The sequence below is a fragment of the Physeter macrocephalus genome, unplaced genomic scaffold (genome assembly GCF_002837175.3).
Source record: "Physeter macrocephalus isolate SW-GA unplaced genomic scaffold, ASM283717v5 random_81, whole genome shotgun sequence".
NCBI classification, from domain to species: Eukaryota; Metazoa; Chordata; class Mammalia; order Artiodactyla; family Physeteridae; genus Physeter; species Physeter macrocephalus.
Genome location: NW_021145367.1, coordinates 58789 through 77216, shown reverse-complemented (window position 1 = coordinate 77216; position 18428 = coordinate 58789). Strand labels below are relative to the sequence as shown.

The 18428-nt window shown below is 63.8% G+C and overlaps 1 protein-coding gene across 10 annotated transcripts in view; it reads left to right on the top strand.

The window, feature by feature from the left end:
- CACNA1S (calcium voltage-gated channel subunit alpha1 S) overlaps positions 1 to 18428 on the top strand; it is a 67538-nt gene that overhangs the window by 36335 nt on the left and 12775 nt on the right. For 8 of the 10 annotated variants that reach the window (XM_028483855.2, XM_024130616.3, XM_055082323.1 and 5 more), the window contains 16 exons: positions 1636 to 1768; positions 2373 to 2502; positions 2820 to 2879; positions 4156 to 4262; positions 4673 to 4760; positions 4991 to 5098; positions 7182 to 7234; positions 7449 to 7595; positions 8009 to 8210; positions 8594 to 8752; positions 10056 to 10166; positions 10830 to 10913; positions 16441 to 16497; positions 17318 to 17446; positions 17580 to 17645; positions 18216 to 18307. In XM_028483855.2, the coding sequence (XP_028339656.1) occupies positions 1636 to 1768; positions 2373 to 2502; positions 2820 to 2879; positions 4156 to 4262; positions 4673 to 4760; positions 4991 to 5098; positions 7182 to 7234; positions 7449 to 7595; positions 8009 to 8210; positions 8594 to 8752; positions 10056 to 10166; positions 10830 to 10913; positions 16441 to 16497; positions 17318 to 17446; positions 17580 to 17645; positions 18216 to 18307 (1726 nt within the window). The remainder of the gene's footprint in view (positions 1 to 1635; positions 1769 to 2372; positions 2503 to 2819; positions 2880 to 4155; positions 4263 to 4672; positions 4761 to 4990; positions 5099 to 7181; positions 7235 to 7448; positions 7596 to 8008; positions 8211 to 8593; positions 8753 to 10055; positions 10167 to 10829; positions 10914 to 16440; positions 16498 to 17317; positions 17447 to 17579; positions 17646 to 18215; positions 18308 to 18428) is intronic. The other 2 variants (XM_028483851.2, XM_028483848.2) reach the window with 1 other exon arrangement.

The window sequence follows — 18428 nt, the reverse complement described above, 5'->3', positions numbered from 1 at the left end:
AATGGCGTTATTGTGTTCTTTTTTATGGCTGAGTCGTATTCCATTGTGTGTGTGTGTGTGTGTGTGTGTGTGTGTGTGTCTGTGTCACATCTTCTTTATCCATTCATCAATATCCTGTGATAAACCATAATGGAAGAATATAAAAAAGAAAGAATGTATACATATGTATAACTGAATCACTTTGCTGTACAGCAGAAATTAACACAACATTGTAAATCAGCTACACTTCCATAAAAAAATATTAAAACTGAAAAAAAAAAAGCCTTATAGAAATCCAAAAAAAAACAAGAAGAAGAAGGAAAAAATGCAAGGATTTTGCCAAGTAAAATGTGGGGAGGATGGAGCTGGTATAGATAAGACTAATGATAATTCTTCAAATACCTGCCAGAAGGGACATTTGGGTTTTAGAATAATTCGACTTGATCTGTTTCATCTAATAACCGTCTCCTAGTAGATGGGAGTGGCCGCTGTGCAGGTGGGAGATGCTGAGCCGGGAAACCTGAGGTGGGGGAGGGGCAGGGGCTGGGGAGAAGGGGGAGGGTGGGGGGGGAGGGGCTGTGGGGTGGGCTGCGGAGGAGCGTTCTTACCAAGGGGGCTGAATGTGTTTATCTTGCTTATTTCCAAAAATAATCTGAAATGGCTGACAACAAAAGATATGCACAACGAAGTTAACACAGTGGGCGCGGGGACAGAGGAAATCAGAATTAAGGCGGAGAAAGAAAGCAAATACGCGAGTTCTAAGAATTAACAGTCTCTGCGATTAAGCAGAAAATGTGTCTCTGGGGCCCTTGGTCCCAGACGAGGCAGGAAATGTCCCGTGCGGATATGCTCCTCGGGAGGCAGAAGTGGGGTCTCGGGAGGAGACCCTGCAGGGGCCGCCGTCGGGGAGAGAACGGGAGAACCCTGCCAGGGCCTGGCAGGAGATAACTGTGGGTGAGCGGACAAAGGAAAGGGCACCCCAACTTCCCACAGTGCCCCCAGCCTGGAGCTGAGGACCTGGGGGGACAGCCCCCTCTCACAGGGCCCTGAGACGCAGCAAATGAGCCCGAGGGGCCCTCTCCCCCTCCCACCCCCTCCCACCCCACACCTGCCCCGGAAGAAAAGAATACTGGTTTCTTTTCATGCTGGCAGTTCCTCCCCGAATGATGGTTTTTGGAACCCGGCCCCAGGAGAGAAGCTCCGAGTCCATTTATCTCAGCAGGCCTCCTGGCCCTCGTCAATGTCGCGAGCTGAGGCTCTGACACCCAGGAGGGAGAGAAGCCTGCCTGGCGTGAGAGGCAGGGGCGGAGCCGGGCCCAGCACTCTGGCCTCGTGCCAAGTGGGGCCCCCCGGCACCCCCAGCTTGCGAGCATTCGAGGTGGTGCGTCCAGCCCCGAGACAGGAGATGCAACAGCAAGGCTCCCAGACCTTGCTCCTGGCCCGACGTCTGGGAGGTTCTGAGCCTGACGGTTGTCTGGACAGTTCAGCCCCGTGTGCCACGAGGAAGGGAGGTGCCTGGCTGGACTCTGCTGGCGCCCTCGTGCCCCGTGTTGCTTGCTGGCTGCTGGGGGTTCACGGCTGGGTTCAGAGCACAGGAGCCAGGGGAGCAGTGAAACGTGGAAAGACACCCCGACCTCCCTCTCCCCTCCCCCACAGGAGATGATGAGGAAGACGAGCCCGAGATCCCGATAAGCCCACGACCCCGCCCGCTGGCCGAGTTGCAGCTGAAGGAGAAGGCGGTGCCCATTCCAGAAGCCAGCGCCTTCTTCATCTTCAGCCCCACCAATAAGTGGGTGGCCCCTCGGTGGGGGGGCAGGGCGGTTGGTGGGGGGCTCAGAGAGGGCTGCTTCCTGCTCTGAGAAGGCCCCCTTCTCCTGACTCCCTGGGCCTACAATTACACCGTGAGAAAGTCATTCCTTTAGCTTAAGACCTTGTGCCCAGTTGAAAGTGCTAGAATCTCTGGGAGAAGTAATGCTTTAAGCCTTATCAGTTACTCACTCCTAAGAGGGATCACGTCTCTCCGTTCCTTTCCAAGAGCAGGACAGGGGGATAAGCTGTAGTTCTCACTGGCTTCACAATTTTACACCTTTAAAATACAGACTGTAGTCCCCGTGGAGTTTCAGCTGTCGGCCTCAGGGATGGAGATCGGCCTGTCCCGTTGTTTTGGTGGGGATGCCGTGGGATGGGGTGGAGTGTTGGGGGAGGGCTTGTGCGGGGTGGGACTGGGGCTGCAGGAACAGAAGGTGGGACGGGGCCCTGCAAGGCCAGCCAGAGACCACCCGGTTGCCGGCTGTCCTTCTCCACTGACCGGGAGGGAGGGACCCAGCGACGGAGGCCGGTGAGGCCCGAACGCCCAGTCCACAGCCTCCTGACCCTCCCCGCACCCCCCGCAGGATCCGCGTCCTGTGCCATCGCATCGTCAATGCCACCTGGTTCACCAACTTCATCCTGCTCTTCATCCTGCTCAGCAGCGCCGCCCTGGCTGCGGAGGACCCCATCCGGACTGAGTCCGTGAGGAACCAGGTGACGGCAGCCGGCTCAGCACCCACGCCCGCCCATGCAGCCTCAGTCACCCGCACACCTCACCCGGATGCCCAGAGTCCTCTGTAGCCTCTGTGTGGCTACAGGCATCACAGCTGCTTAGAGTTTAAACCCCTGGAGGGCCAAGACTGCCCAACCCACTCCTTCTGAACTGTGCTGTCCCAGCATTCGGCCTGCACAGGCTCTTGTTGCTGGATATTAGCAGTGATGGTGGTGGGGGTGGGGGTGGGGGTGGTGATGAAGATAATGATGCTATCGCTGCTCTGCCCCTCCTCTCACTGACTCTGCCCCGCCACCAGATCCTTGGGTATTTTGACATCGTGTTCACCTCTGTCTTCACTGTGGAGATTGCCCTCAAGGTGAGTGAAGGCCGCGAGACACGCAGCCCGGGCGAAGAGCACCTCCGGGCCAGGGGCCGGACCTGCCGTGGCCCCTGCTTGCACAGGCTGTGCCCGCCAGGCGCTGGGCTGCAGGCAGGAGGGAAGAGCGAGAAGGTGGTGGAGAGCAGCAGGGAAAGATTCACAGGGCCCAGGAGACCGGGTGGTCTCGGCTCATGAGCTGGTGAGAGCGGGCAGGCAGGTGGGGGTGTGGAGGCAGGGGGTACAGTCCACCCGCGGCCTGTGGGGCTCTCAGCAGAGCGCCCTGCGTGTCTCTGAAGCCTTGGGCGCGTCCTGCCACAGTCAGGGCACAGCTAGCCTAAGCGTGGACCCGGGAGCTGCGATCTCTTCCCGCACCTTTGTTACCAGTGACTGAAAGGGCTCCCCCGGGATCCCAGAGAAGCATCTGTCGCCCTGGGCGGGTTTCTGGCAGCTCTGCCCTCTCACGGCCCTCCCGCCCCTTGTCCGTAGCACACCGCTGCCCTCCCGTTCTCAAGGTGGACACACTGGGCTCACACCATCATTGGTGGGGGGTGGGGTCTGGGGGCAGAGACCTCCCATCTGTGACGGGAACCTGTAACCCCAGCCTTCACCTCCATGAACCAGGAGGGGAGAGGGGAGCCGTGAAGGGAGAGTAGGCCCAGAGTCGGCTGCAGTATGAAGTGAGGACAATCCTTTCTTTCAGGGCCCTGATAATTAAAGAAATTGATCAGAGAGAGATGGTGGCTTCCCTGAGGTCCGGGAGGACTTCCTGGAGGTGGTGCCTTTAGAGTTAGGCCTTGAAATTGGACAGGACTTCATTAGAGAGAGAGCAGGGGCAGTCAAGGAGGACAAAACAATGCAAATGCATTGTACGGCGATGTTTGGGATGCGCTCAGAGAGGAGAAAGCGGCCCCTCTGGGCTGAGATACGGCACGCGTGCAGGGGTGGGTACCTGGGCAAGGTCTGCAGTCCTTGACGGGCTGTTCAGCCCGACCCAACCACGCCTGGGATGCTTTCCAGGGAGGAGGAGGAGGGAGAGGAGGAGGAGGAGGGAGAGGAGGAGGAGGAGGGAGAATTGTATCATCCTGCAGAGCAGAGGGCAGGGCCTCCCCCCGTGGCTGGGTAAGGAAGGAGACCCAGGGCTCCCTTGGCCTCGCTGCCCGTGAGAGGTGTCAGTGCTCCCAGAGGCGGGTGCAGAGAACAGGGCAAGGCCCTGAGGACCCAGCGAGGAGCGCCCCCAGGGTCCTCCCCACCCAGGATGCCACCTCTCCCCCAGATGACCGCCTACGGCGCCTTCCTGCACAAGGGTTCCTTCTGCCGCAACTACTTCAACATCCTGGACCTGGTGGTGGTGGCCGTGTCCCTCATCTCCATGGGACTCGAGTGAGCGGGGCAGCCGGGGCCCCAGGGCGGCAGCGCAGCCGCCGTGGGTTGGTGGGCACTGAGCCACGAGGGGACGGTCTCTCGGGACGGCTGGGCAGGGTGGGGGGTCCCTTGGGTTGTCACCGACTGGACTGAGTGACACGGCTAGGCGGGCAGAGCGTGTGCTGGAGAGCGGGGGCGTGCGGACAGGAGCAGGGAGTCCGCTCCGCAGCCCCGCGGGGAGCACGGCCCCGGCGCCCCGGGCGCTCCGGCCTGACGGGAGAGCCGGGGTCCGCGGGCAGCCCTGGGGGAGACCAGCGCAGGGCCCGGGCGGCGCCCCTGTCCTGGGGCGGCGCCTAGTGGGGCTGGGGCAGGCGGGCGTGGGCGCGGAGCGCTGGGGGCGCGCCGAGGGCTGAGCAGGCTGCCCCCAGGTCCAGCGCCATCTCCGTGGTGAAGATCCTGAGGGTGCTGCGGGTGCTGCGACCGCTCCGGGCCATCAACAGAGCCAAAGGGCTGAAGGTGAGCGGGGCCGGCGGGACCCCGGGGAGCGCGGGGCTGCCGGCCTCGCCCAGACAGCCCGGCCATGGCCAGGTCCGTCCCAGCCCCCTGCGCGAGGCGGGCGGGGCGGGGCCGGGCAGCCGGGCCCCCGGCACGCCGGGGGCGACGGGGCTGGTGCCCCGGGGGCCCCCCCGGCTGGCGCGGGCCGGCCGGGGGGCGGGGAGAGGTGCCGAGCGGGCCTCCCTCCGCAGCACGTGGTGCAGTGCGTGTTCGTGGCCATCCGCACCATCGGGAACATCGTCCTGGTCACCACCCTCCTGCAGTTCATGTTCGCCTGCATCGGCGTCCAGCTCTTCAAGGTGAGCACCCCGGCCCGCCCGCCCTCCCCGCCTCCGGGGCCGGCTCTTGGGCCGAGGCAAGCGCCGGTCCGTTTCCCTCCAAACGAGGGCGGCCCCAGACCGTGAAGGCAGGCGTCCCGAACGCGCGGGGGTGAGGCTAAGCCGTGGAGAGCCTGAGCTTGGTGCCCAGGTGACGCCCCACCTGGCCCCCGGGGCTCTGCGGGCCCCCTGCTGTCTTGCTGGCTCTCCAGGATGAAGGCCCCCACCTGCCGGGCCTGCCGGCACCCAGCCCACTGTCATGCTCTCCACCCCCTCCAGGACACGCCCGCCCCAGCCTCTGCACCCCCTGCGCCAGCAGGTGTGTCTCCCGCAAGCTTCCGCGGGTGGGGGTCCCTCGTTTCACATCTGGGAGCCACCCCGCTTCTGTTCTCACTTCCCTGGGAGAACTCCGCGATTCGTTCCCGCATGGCAATTAGCCCGACAGGCCTGCTCCTCCCGTGCAGCCGACCTCTGGATGCCTCCGGCTCTTAGATCACCCGCGGGACTCAGATGCGGACACCCGAGGGCACCACCCACATTCGTGACACTTCCTTCCGTGACCCTCTGCTACCACCCGCAAAGCACCATTGCGATTGTGTAACCTCAGTCGTTCTTAGACATACAATGGCACCATCTTACAATCACTCATTCATTCAACAAACATTTATGGAGCATTTCCTCTGGGCCCGGGCCTCTGCTAGGGCTTGAGGGGGCCATGGAGCAAACCCCACAAGGCCCTCTCCGTGCGCAGGGGCAGGCTTTGGGGGGGCCGTCAGGGTGGGGCTCCCAGAGGACCTATCGGGGACCGGCTCCTGTTGGTCTCTGTCCTGGAGGGGCGGGAGGGGTATCTGGACTGACACAGCTTAGCGGCCAAACCCGGTGCTGACAGTGGCCTGCACTCGGCCCTATCCCACAGCTCCAGCCAGGGCCGCCCCCTGCCCCATCCCCAGCCTCTGCCTCTGCAGCCTGGGGGCCCTGGGACCCCCTCAGGGCAGAGTCCCTGCAGGACTCACCCTCACCCTGCACCCATCCGGGCCCCAAAATAGCGCTCCCCAAAAGAACGAGTGAGCAGCTGCTCCCCCACCCCCAACCCCCTGTGTGTGTCAGTCTCTTATCGACAGCCCCCCAGTTGCCGCCCAGGTCATAGCCAGACGCCAAGTACGGGTGGCATTTACATGACGTCTGTAATGCACCGGTCACGTGTATCCGTGTATCCGTCCAATATTTGCTCTCCGTACTAGACGGGGCGTTTGGTTTCAGGCGCCCAAGAAGCCGCGCGGTGGCAGCAGCGTCCTCTGCCGGCTCCTCCCCCAACGTCCCTGCCTCACCTTCACCCTCTGCTCCGTGACACTAGGGGGAGGTGGTAGGGGCGGCAAGTGCCTGCAGTGACAGGGTGGCCGTGCCTTCAGCTGCTCCTGTGTCCCTGGCCCAGGCGTTTCCCTCTCCCGGCCTTTGAGGGACCCGGGCCAGCATCTATGGATTCAAACTTAATTTAGCCACAGTCAGACCTAGCAATCAACTCCTTTTGTTGAAACAAAATCTTCCGTGGGCGCCCAAGGTGTGACGTAAATCAAAGGAGAAACTGCTTGGGCTGCGGTCAGCAGAGGGGACCACAGAGCTCCCCTACTCTGCCTCGGGGCAGCGGGCGTGCCGGGACCCCTGCACAATTTTGAGATAAGATGTGTCGTCGAGCCCAGCTGGGCTCCGTCCCTGCACCGCCCCAGGGCCTGAGAAGGAAGGGGGGGAGGTGGGGCATCCCCTCTTCTTGCTCCATGATGGGGGGCCCCAGGAGTGTGGGCAGGGGCTCCTGAGGGGAAGCGGAGGCCAAGCTGGCTCCGTACTTCCCTTCTTCAGGCCCGGCCTGGGGCACTCAGCAAAGCTCATCGTCTGAGGAGCTGGCTCCCAGCCTCACAGCTGTCTGCCTGGCGGGGAGCCCTCGGGTGGCTGAGGGAACAGTGGCCTGATGGAGACTCCCCTGGGGCCCTGCCCCCCCTCCTCCCTTCCACCCCATCTTTCCATCCTGTCTCCATGACAACCTGACTCTCTCCCTCCCTCCTGGATGCAGGGCAAATTCTTCAGCTGCAATGACTTGTCCAAGATGACAGAGGAGGAGTGCAGGTGTGCGGGGGGCGGGGGGGGGCAGGGTGGCCCTTTTGCGTGGGGGACGGGGAAGCTGAGCCCCTCAGGCTCACGGAAGCCCCTTCCTCGAGTGACCTCGGGAGGGCTCCCCGGTCCAGACCCGCCCTCCTCCCCCACGCTCACCGCCCGGGGCCCAGAGGACGTGGAGGGGGACCCGCGAGCTCAGCGCGGTGACTGCGCCTCCCCGCCTCAGGGGCTACTACTACGTGTACAAGGATGGGGACCCCGCGCAGATGGAGCTGCGTCCCCGCCAGTGGATGCACAGCAACTTCCACTTCGACAACGTGCTCTCGGCCATGATGTCTCTCTTCACGGTGTCCACCTTCGAGGGGTGGCCCGAGTGAGTGAGGGCGGGGCCCAGCCACGCGGCCAGAGGCCGGGGAGGGCCTGGGAGCCTCCCGTGCTCCCGCAGCGCGCCGGGGGCCGCGGGGGCTCAGCAGCCACCCTGGCTCTCGCGGTGTGGGCACGGGACCGGGGCGCTGACCGCTCACTCCAGAGACGGCCCGACCAGGGGGGCACAGCGTGGGCCTCTCTGCCCGCGTGACGGGGGGAGCCCGGCCATCCCGTGGAGGACGGAAGGCAGGCGCCTTCCACCTGCTCAGCCTTCCTGGGCAGGGCCCTAGCAGCTCCCCCCTCGCGTGACTGTCCGGGGCCCCCCCGGCTCCCCACGGCCGGCGGGACCGAGCCCGCCCTCCCCGGCCCGGCCCTGCCGCCCGCCCCGCGCAGCACACCTCTGTCCCCGGCCCGCCCCAGGCTGCTGTACAGGGCCATCGACTCTCACGAGGAGGACAAGGGCCCCGTGTACAACCACCGCGTGGAGATGGCCATCTTCTTCGTCGTCTACATCATCCTCATCGCCTTCTTCATGATGAACATCTTCGTGGGCTTCATCATCGTCACCTTCCAGGAGCAGGGGGAGACCGAGTACAAGAACTGCGAGCTGGACAAGAACCAGGTCCGGGCCCCGCTCCAGGCCGCGCCCTCCGGCCCGAGGCTCCGGCCAGGGACAGGGCGCTCGGGCGGGGGGCCGTCCCAGGCGCTCCGCTGGAGGCCCGGGCCCGCCTCCGACCCGTCTCCCCCCTGAAGCAGCCCACGGCGGCCGGGTGGGGTCTCCCGTGGACCCGTCGTGATGCCCAGAGCCCCTGGGCTGGGTGAGAGCCCTGCTAGAAATGGGCTGTGGTGGTGCCAGGGGAAGCCCGGCCCAGTGGAACGCCTCCCCTCGACGGCCCAGCAGAGGCCCTTGGCCTGCTGGATTCAGGGCCCCTCCAGCCTGTGGGCGTGGACGTGGCGGGGGGGCGCGGCCCTGGGCACTGACCTGCCCGTCGTGTCCCGTCTCAGCGCCAGTGCGTGCAGTACGCCCTGAAGGCCCGCCCCCTGAGGTGCTACATCCCCAAGAACCCGTACCAGTACCAGGTGTGGTACGTCGTCACCTCGTCCTACTTCGAGTACCTGATGTTCGCCCTCATCATGCTCAACACGCTCTGCCTGGGCATGCAGGTAAGGCCCCCGGGGACCAGGCCCCCCGAGATCGGCGCCACCGGGCCAGCGCCTGGGCGGGGCGGGGGGGCGGGGCTCCAGGCTGACCGCCCCCAGTAGACTCCTCCTGGCACCTGCTCTGCGCCAGGCACTGTGCTGGGGTGCCACGTGGGGCAGGGAGGTGAGCTGGACGCAGGCCCGGGTGCCAGGCGCTCAGCGGTTCGTTAGGGCCGTAATTCAAGCGCGCACGCGGCTGTGGCCGCTCTGGAGCCGGGACACGGCCGCGCGGGAGGATGGGGCTGCGTGGAAGCACCTTCTCTGTGCCCCTCCGGCTGTTGCACGTCTGGATGGTGGAGATGGCTGCGGTGTCAGCTCCAGCCCCGAGAAAAGGGGATGTAATATTCACAGAACAGGTGCCTCTGAGGAGATGAGCACACTCTACAGACAAGTCATAATCAGCAGCGTCGTTATCAAGCCTTAATCCGGCATCTGATCCCTAACGCCCCGCATAAATGGGATCACACAGCAAGGCTCCCTGGCCCCGGAGCCCCAGCCACCGGCAACGACACGACCACACGCTGCCGGTGGCGAGGGTCTGGGAAGGGAGTCAGGGAGCCAGCGGGCCCAGCGCGGACAGGGGCTCACGAGCCACGGCTCACGTGGGGGCCTGAGCTGGGCAGCAGAAACAGGCAGCCTTGCCAAGACGGGGTGGGGCAAGGGAGACGCCAGATCCTCCTACTACCTGCGAAGGTTTTGTGGAGGAAGTGGGGTCGTGTCAACTTCATTTTAAAAAGGGTGAGAGATTCCTGGGAAATGGTACAAGGACATCGATTTCAGGAGGGTCACAGGGGAGGCTCAAGGCGGCGGAAGGCGTTGCTTGGGGCTGCCTCGGGGTCCCGGGGTCGCTTGCAGGCACGGGAGCCTGGTGATCTCACGTGCCACCTGCAGGTGGTGGCGGTCCCAGCCTGGAACCAGGGGTCTTCCCTCCTGGTCCTGTACCCAAACGCTCGGGGGAGCCGCTCACAGAGCCCTGCTGGGGGCCTCCCTCCTGGCCTCCAGGAACAGACGTGTGGGGATAGCCCTGCTCGCAAGACCAGGGTCGGCCCCCTCCTCCCCGCACGGTCCTTCGAGGGGAGAGGGCGTGGCCGGAGGGGAGGGGGCGTGGCCGCAGACCTGGTAGGACCCCCACACGGCCAGAGCGGGCTCTAGCTTTCCGAGGTTAAGGGAAGGCGGGCAGGGCCCCGAGGGAGAGGGCAGGGCTCGGGGGGGGGGGGGTCTCCCCAGGGGCAGAGCCGACCCCCAGCCCCTCCCTGTGCCTCCACAGCACTACAACCAGTCCCAGCAGCTGGACCACGTGTCAGACATCCTCAACGTGGTCTTCACCGCCATCTTCACGCTGGAGATGGTCCTCAAGCTCATGGCGTTCAAGGCCAGGGTGAGTCCTGCGTCAGGATGAGGCCTTCCCATGGAGCCCTCACAGCCTCGTCCTACAGGACGCCCTGCCTCTGGCATCTCCCAACCTGCCCAGCCCGGGGCAGGCAGGCCGCTCAGGCTGCCAGAACTGGCCGGCAGGACTAGATGCGGCTGCCCCTCCCCCGCCCCTTCCTTGAGCCTGTCTTGTGGCCCCCCCTTTCCCTTAAGCCTCTGAAGAGCGGCCCGGGGCCAGGGAGCATCCTGCTGTTGTCCTGGTTTCCACGTCCACTCCCCACCCCCGACCCCCGTGTCAGGTCTGCCTGCGAGGCCCAGACTGGACTGGGCTTCAAGCGGGGGATGAAGGACTTCCCCGTGCGGACCAGGACCCCAAATCCTGAGTTCTCAGGCACACTGCCCTCCCCTTGGACCACGTTATGCTCTGGAGGGAGGGGAGCCACGGGGAGGGGAGCGGGAGTGGGTGGGGCCCCGGAACACCCGTGGGAAGTGGCATCTTGGTCCAGCCCTGCCTGACCCTGCAGTTCTGCATCCCCTGGACAGGGACCACTGCACTCTGCTGGCCTCTGAGCCCCTCCCCTCCACAGCTCACCCCGGGCCCCTCCCCCCAGGGCTATTTTGGGGACCCCAGCCCCTCCCCTCCACAGCTCACCCCGGGCCCCTCCCCCAGGGCTATTTTGGGGACCCCTGGAATGTGTTTGACTTCCTGATTGTCATCGGCAGCATCATCGACGTCATCCTCAGTGAGATTGACGTGAGTACCGGGCGGGCACAGCCATCGCTGGGGTAGGGCTGAGGCCACAGACCCTTGCAGGGTACCCGCTGCGTGTGCAGCCCGTCACCCCGGGTTACAAATCCTGTAGAGCAGACAGACACCTCAGATTCCAGGCACAATGAGTGTGCCAGACGGCCCACAGCAAGCGCCACGGTGGAAGGGAGAGGCTGTCCCTGGGTGGCGTGGTCAGGGAAGGCTTCATGGAGGTGGCGCCATCTGAAGGGGTTCCTGAAGGAAAGGGAGGTGTGAGCAAGCAGCACAGGCAGGGCTGCTGCCGGAAGGGCGCAGGAGGGAGGCGAATAAAGAGAAGGCTCGGGGCGCCGAGAGGTCCGGCTAGTAGAAGCACACGAGCGTGCAGACCTTGCGTAGCCAGCGGTGTGGGCGCCGCTGGAGGTCTCTGAACAGGGCCGTGGAAGGATGAAAGCTACACTGCTGAAGGGCAGGAGGTGAGAGCGACTGCAAACAGGGGGCCCAGTTTGGGAGGCGGTGGTTCACCTATTCAAACACTGAGCGCCTCCCACGGGCTAGAGGGACAGCAAGGAGGGGAGGCGAACGGACAGTGAAAACGCATCTGCCGCGTGGCCGGGGTGGCCAGCGCGTGTGATGAGGAAGAATCAAGCAGGTGGAGGCTTCGAGGGGAGGGGATGGGAGGTAGCGTCGTCGGGTGGCACCGAGCACAGCCCTGCGTGAAGCACGGCCCTGCGTGAAGCACGGCCCTGCGTGAAGCACGGGGTGGGCCGCGCGGGGTGGCGGTGCGGTGGGGAGCGCGCAGGACTGGGTGGGGAGCTAGGAGCACGTGGGCCGCCTGAGGGCCAGCGGGAAGCCTGGCGGCTGGGCGAGGAGTGAGCGGTGAGGTGAGCTGGGGCGGGCGGGGGCCGGGTCGCCTCGGCCCTGGAGAGCCACGCTTCTGATCCTGGGTTCTGTTCTGGGGGGGGACGAGAGGCCCGGGGGCGTTTACACCTGGTCTGACCTCAGTTCTCAGAGGATTCCTTGGGCTGCTGTGCTGACAGCAAGCTGTAGGGGACACTGAGAGCCGCCCAGGGGGCGGTCAGGAGAGAAGTAGCCAGCAACTGGATCTCCTCGGAGCATTGAGCTGATCGTATTTGCTGATGAACTTGATTCAGGGTGAGAGGAAAACGAATCAACGGCAAGTACAAGGATTTTGCCCAAGAAACTGAGCTTCCATGTGCTGTGATGTGCCAACTCCCAGAGGAGCGGGTGTGGGCGGAAACCAGGAGTCCCGCTTGGGGCGTGACAACTCAGGACGGCTGCAGGGCATCCGGATGGAGACGCTGCAGCAGGCTTGGCTTTACCAGCCTGGCGCGCAGAGGCCGCTCAGGCTGGAGATCTCAGTCGGAGGCTACTGGAGGAACTGGCATTCAGAGGCGTGGGAGGGGGTGAGACCAGCCACGGAGAGAAGAGGGTATTTCGAGAGCGAGGGTCCGGAGGCTGCGCCTGGTGGTGCCCCTCCCGGGAGCCCGGCCCGACAGGCTCATGGGACTCTCGGGGAAGAATGCCCGGCTGGAGTGGGCTGAGGAGAGGCAGGGCAGCCTGTGAGCCTGGACAGTTCTCTCTTTTTGCTACAAAGAGAAATGGCTTAGAAGGTGGAGGAGAGCGTGGAGCCTAGGAGAGTTTTCTTGAAAATGGGAGAAATTAGAGCACATCCTGGGCTCACGGGAGAATCAGGCGGTACAGGGGCTACTGCAGGAGCTAAGCCCTTGGGTGAGAGGGCAGGAGACCCTGCGTCCCGGGGAGGGCTGGCTCTGGGAACGGCAGTTCACCCCCGGAGCAGGAGGGGCTCCGTGAGAGTCGGGGTGGACGTGAGGACGAACAGGAGAGCTCACGGCTCGGGGAGGTGCAGCGGGCCGAGCTGGGTGCCGCCCAGGGCCCCGGGAAGGAGGGCATCGTGGAGACTCAGTATCTCGAGGAGGAGGAGGATGGGGGGCCACCTCCACGATTCTGCTCTGGTGCCGGGGTTTGGGTGCCGGTGTGCGCGTGCGGATGAGCCGCGCGTCATTGGAAACGCAGGCCAGGAACCGGGGGTCACTGACTCCAGAATGTGGCAGCCGCCCCATCAAGGAAGGGAGGGGGTGGCCGAAGCCTGGGGGGTTGAGGTTCCGCAGAATTCCAGCTGGCCAGGCCACGGGGCTTGGGACCAGAGAGCCTTCGTGAGCTGCGGGGTGACAGACAGCAGACGAGGGGACTGGAACCAGTTACAAGGACGGAGCAGGGGCTGCAGGGCCAGGAAATCAAGGCGGCCAGTTCAGGAAACAGCTTCACCGGAGTCTCGGGGGAGGCGGTTTCTAGAGGGCAGCAGACCCCCTTCATTGTTTTTCTTTTCTCACATCTTTATTGGCGTATAAGTGCTTTACAATGGTGTGTTAGTTTCTGCTGTATAACAAAGTGAATCAGCTATACATATACATACATCCCCATATCTCCTCCCTCTTGCGTCTCCCTCCCTCCCTATCCCACCCCTCTAGGTGGTCACAAAGCACCGAGCTGATCTCCCTGTGCCATGCGGCTGCTTCCCACTAGCTATCCACCCTACGTTTGGTAGTGTGTATATGTCCATGCCACTCTCTCACGTTGTCCCAGCTTACCCTTCGCCCTCCCCGTGTCCTCAAGTCCATGCTCTAGTAGGTCTGCGGCTTTATTCTGGACACTTAGGCTGCTTCCATGTCCTGGCTATTGTAAATAGAGCTGCAGTGAACACTGTGGTACTTGACTCTTTTTGAATTATGGTTTTCTCAGGGTATATGCCCAGTAGTGGGATCGCTGGGTCATATGGTAGTTCTATGTTTAGTTTTTAAGGAACCTCCGTACTATTCTCCACAGTGGCTGTATCAGTTTACATTCCCACCAGCAGTGCAAGAGGGTTCCCTTTTCTCCACACCCTCTCCAGCATTTACTGTTTGTAGATTTTTTGACGATGGCCATTCTGACCGCTGTCAGGTGACACCTCATTGTAGCTTTGATCTGCGTTTCTCTAATGATTAGTGATGTAGAGCATCCTTTCACGTGTTTGTTGGCCATCTGTGTGTCTTCTTTGGAGAAATATCGATTTAGGTCTCCTGGGTTCTGCCAGAGGGCAGGATCCCAGAGGTGGAGCCCTCCAGGGTGGCCTCGCTGAGGAGCTGAAGCTGAGGTGGCTGCCGGGTGAAGGAGGGGAGCAGGGGACAGGCTGCATGAGCTGCCTGTATATTTTGGAGATGAATCCTTTGTCAGTTGCTTCGTTTGCAAATATTTTCTCCCATTCATTTTGAGGAAACGGAGGCTGTGGGTGGAGCCAGCATGGAGGAGGGACGAGACCGCTGAGGAAACTGTTAGGGTCTCACAGGAGGTAGAAAAGGATGCGATTCAGAGCCCTGGGAAAAGCTGAGTGTAAGACAGAAGCCGTGAGGAATGCAAAGTGTGAAAGGGGGCAGGGTGTGGGGGGGAAGGGCAGGCGGCGTCCTTGCTGGGTGCCGAGGGCATCTGAGGAGCAGGCAGAGTCCTCGGGGAGAGAGGGCGGCGGGTGTGACAGTGTGACTTGCCTCTGAGGGACAGCCGCTGTCAGGAACCCACCGCAGGAAGCTGGTGGGGCTGCCACACTGCCAGGAGGCAGGGGTCTGAGCCTGGGCGGGGGGATGGGGGCGGTGGCACTTGGCAGCACTGAGGCCTGACACAAGGGGTCAGACACCAGGATCGTTGTGGTCTTGAGGGCCGGCTCGTTGGGTCTCAGTACAAGTAGCCAGTATGTGAGCCCAGGAGCTGGCCCAGGAGAGACGGAGGGGACGAGGCCGGGGGGTGGGGTGAAAAGCAGCGGGGCGTGGGCGGGGGGGCGGTTCTGCCAGAGGGCAGGATCCCAGAGGTGGAGCCCTCCAGGGTGGCCTCGCTGAGGAGCTGAAGCTGAGGTGGCTGCCGGGTGAAGGAGGGGAGCAGGGGACAGGGAGGGGCAGAGCCCGGAGCCAGAGGTCGAAGTCACAAGGCATGCCCCTCCCCCCCCCACGAGTGCCTGCCAGGGGGCAGCGGGGGGAGGGGCATGGGGAAGAGCATCCTGTCTCCAAGCAGGCCCGAGGGGGCGGGGCCGAGGGGGCGGGCTGCGTTCCGGGCAAACCAGGGCACCTGCTGGGAAATAGCCCCCCCAAGGGCCCCAGGGTCTGAGAGCAGCACTTCTCACCAGCACAGTCTCAGCTCAGCTTACAAATTACTTCTTGCAGTAATTTTTGAGGTCTGTGCCGGGGAGTCTGGGGTAAATCAGAGCAGTTTCTTTGGTGCAGGGGGGCCGAGGGCGTCGTTGGTCACCTTTTGGTGTTTAGGGACAGCAGATGCCCCTGACCAGGACTGTTTGGTTGAAGTCATGTTAAGACTTTGAATTAAAATACTGATGATATTCCTGTCGTATAAACCAGGGAGCCGACTAGGGCGGCGCCATCCGTTCGCACTCTCTGCAATCTGGTTCCGCTCTGTCCAGTGCAGTAGCCACGAGCCGCAAGTGTCTACTGGTCGCTTGAAATGTGGCCAGTGCAACCCTGAGGAGATGAATTTCTAAGTCTATGTAATTTTCACTGTAACCCAAAGAGCCGCGTGTGGCTGGTGGTACCATGCTGGCCGCACCCGCCTGGAACGTGGCTCGTCGCCCCTGGCTGCATGTGAACCGGAAGCCAGGCCCAGGCCCCAGGAGCTGACTTAGTCGGCCAGGGTGGGGACCCAGCATTCTGATGCCCAGCCTGGGCTGAGAACCAGTGTTCCAGGTGAAAGCTGCCCTGGAGAATGCTGCTTGGTGGGGAAATAGCATACTGGGAACCAGTCCCCCCACAAGTAATTAGGAGAGAAAGCAATGATTCCCCATCCCAGGACTGCAGAAACAGGGCCTCTCCTGAAATGTGGCCCAAGGGAGGAGCTCAGAGTAAACAGGAATAAAGGCTGCTCCCCGCACCCCGTGCCCACCCTTTAAGAGCCTGGTCCTGAGATGGAAGCCTAGGTCCTGCTCCCAGGCAGGGGGGCTGGGGGGGTGTGGGCAGAGATGCCTCTGCTGGGGGGTCTCAGACTCCCCCAGAGGGCCTTTGCCACAGAGGATGGGACCCCGGTAAGGGCCTCAGCAGCGCAAGGGAGCTGGCCAGCACCCCTGGACTCAGGAGACCGGGGTGTGACTCCCCTTGTGGCCATGAGCAGGTACTTTCCCACGTGCCGCCCCCCGAGACGGCCCCAGCATCACAGACCCCAGACACTCAGGTTGCATCTTGGAGGCGAGAAGGGACCCACCCGTCTTTGGCCTTCCCTCCTCTCCTTTTTGCTCCCTTGCCCCCAGCCTGTGGCCTCACTGTCCCCACGGCTTCGTCCTCAACACCCACCCGCCCGACCCTGACCGGCAGCCACTAGGGGTCTCTCAGCCCCTGCCTCTCTGCCTTGTTCTCTCTCTAACTCGTGTGGTCTGTCCTCTCTGACGCCTCTGCTCACCTCCCTCCCACCGTGTCCCCCCTCTCTCTCCTCCCCCCACCCCCTCCTCTCTCTCTCTCCACAGACTTTCCTGGCCTCCAGCGGGGGACTGTATTGCCTGGGTGGCAGCTGCGGGAACGTTGTAATTCCGGGCTGCATGAGCCTGCAGGGCTCGCCCGCCAGCTCTGCCCTGCAGCGTGCATGCTGGGGCCTGGCCGCTGGACTGCATGGGGCAGACGCGCTCAGGGCCCCCTGCCCCAAGCAGGCCCCAGAGGGTCCGGGTGGGGACGGGTGGGAGCTCTGTGCTACTAGAATGTGCATGGATGCGGTGGCTTTCTCGGAGCCCTGGGAAACAGGGCCTCTGTGCTGACGGGAACATCCAGAGAGAACTGGATGATACAGAACCTTAGTGACAGGTCACCAGCACCAAGCCTGTGGGGACACGGGACGCCGGGCAGGGGGCTCTCCCCGGCCGGAGTCATCCAGGGTCTAAGGCTGGCACGTGGGCAGAGGCCTCCCGGCTTGGGACAGCCCTGTGCGGGGCAGGCTGTGGCCACTGAACTGATGGCCGCAGAGCAGCTGAGCTTCTGGGAGACTTGGTACTGGGTGGACGCTAGGGGAGGGGCGGGAGAGCTGCCGGGGCCCTCGGCTGAGTGGCGGCTCTCGGGGAGGAGGTGGGATGAGGCAGGAGCCCCAGAAGAGCCAGCGCCTCCCCCGCTCCCCCGGGGGCAGAATCGCTGTCCGCTCAGCGCACCGCTTGGCGCCCGGCCCGCGTCACCGCCGGCGGAGCAGGCCCGGGGCCCTGAGCCCCGCGAGGGCCAGCTCGAGTGCTCAGCAGGGGCCGCGGGGCGGGCTGGGCGTCCCCCCCACCGCGACTCGCACCGCACACTCTGCCCCGCCCCGCCTGCCCGCCCGCACCCCCTGCCCCGGCCCCAGACTGATCCCGGGGCTGCGCCCCGCAGGACCCCGACGAGAGCGCGCGCATCTCCAGCGCCTTCTTCCGCCTGTTCCGCGTCCTGAGGCTGATCAAGCTGCTGAGCCGCGCCGAGGGCGTGCGCACGCTGCTCTGGACCTTCATCAAGTCCTTCCAGGTGTGCGGCCCCGCCCAGCCGCGGGGTTTGCCCTGCGGGGCCGCGGGGTCCCGGTGAACGTGGACCAAGGGAGGGCAGGGCTGCGGGGCAGGCGGCGGAGCCCTGCGCCCTGAGCCTCGGTCCCCGCCCTCAGGCCCTGCCCTACGTGGCTCTGCTCATCGTCATGCTCTTCTTTATCTACGCCGTCATCGGCATGCAGGTGAGGGGCGGGAGGAGCGCCTCCGGAGGCGTGCGGGCTGGGCCCTCCCCGCGTCCTGCCTCCCGGCAGCGCTGGGCCCAGGGGCAGGACCGGAGAAGGAGGTGGTCTCCAAGGCCCCGTCAGAGGTTCGGGCGGTCTCGGCCTGCGTTCTCCTGGAGCACCCTGCTCCCTACATGGAGTCCCCGACTAGCTTTGGGTTCGGAAGACTGGCCCACCCCCCCAGATTTCTTTGGCTTGAGGGGAAGCGCTTCACCCAACCTTGATAATACAGGTGACCCTTGAACAACACAGGTTTCAACTGCGCGTGTGCACGTGGTAAATACGTACTAGGGTACCACACGACCTGCGGTTGTTTGAATCCGTGGGTGCGGAGCCCCGGGTACGGAGGGCCCAGGGCTGACTGTAAAGTTATACCCCTGCGATGCTCGAGGGCCAACTGCAGCCCAGTGCGTCCGGCTTCAGGTCTGACGGGGCCTGAAGTGGAGGGGATTTGGAGGAAGTAGGGGCAGTGAGAGCCGGGCTGGGGGAGACCTCTGCGGGCGCCACGGTCGCGTGCTTCCTGATCTGCAGATGCTCGGGAAGATTGCCCTGGTGGACGGGACCCAGATCAACCGGAACAACAACTTCCAGACCTTCCCCCAGGCCGTGTTGCTGCTCTTCAGGCAAGAGGCCCTGCGGTCCCGCCCCCCACCCACCCCCCAGTCCGCGGGCCGGCTGGCTTCACGCGTGTGGGCCCGGCGCGCGAAGCACAAGGCTCTGCTGTCCTTTTCGGACGCTCACCCG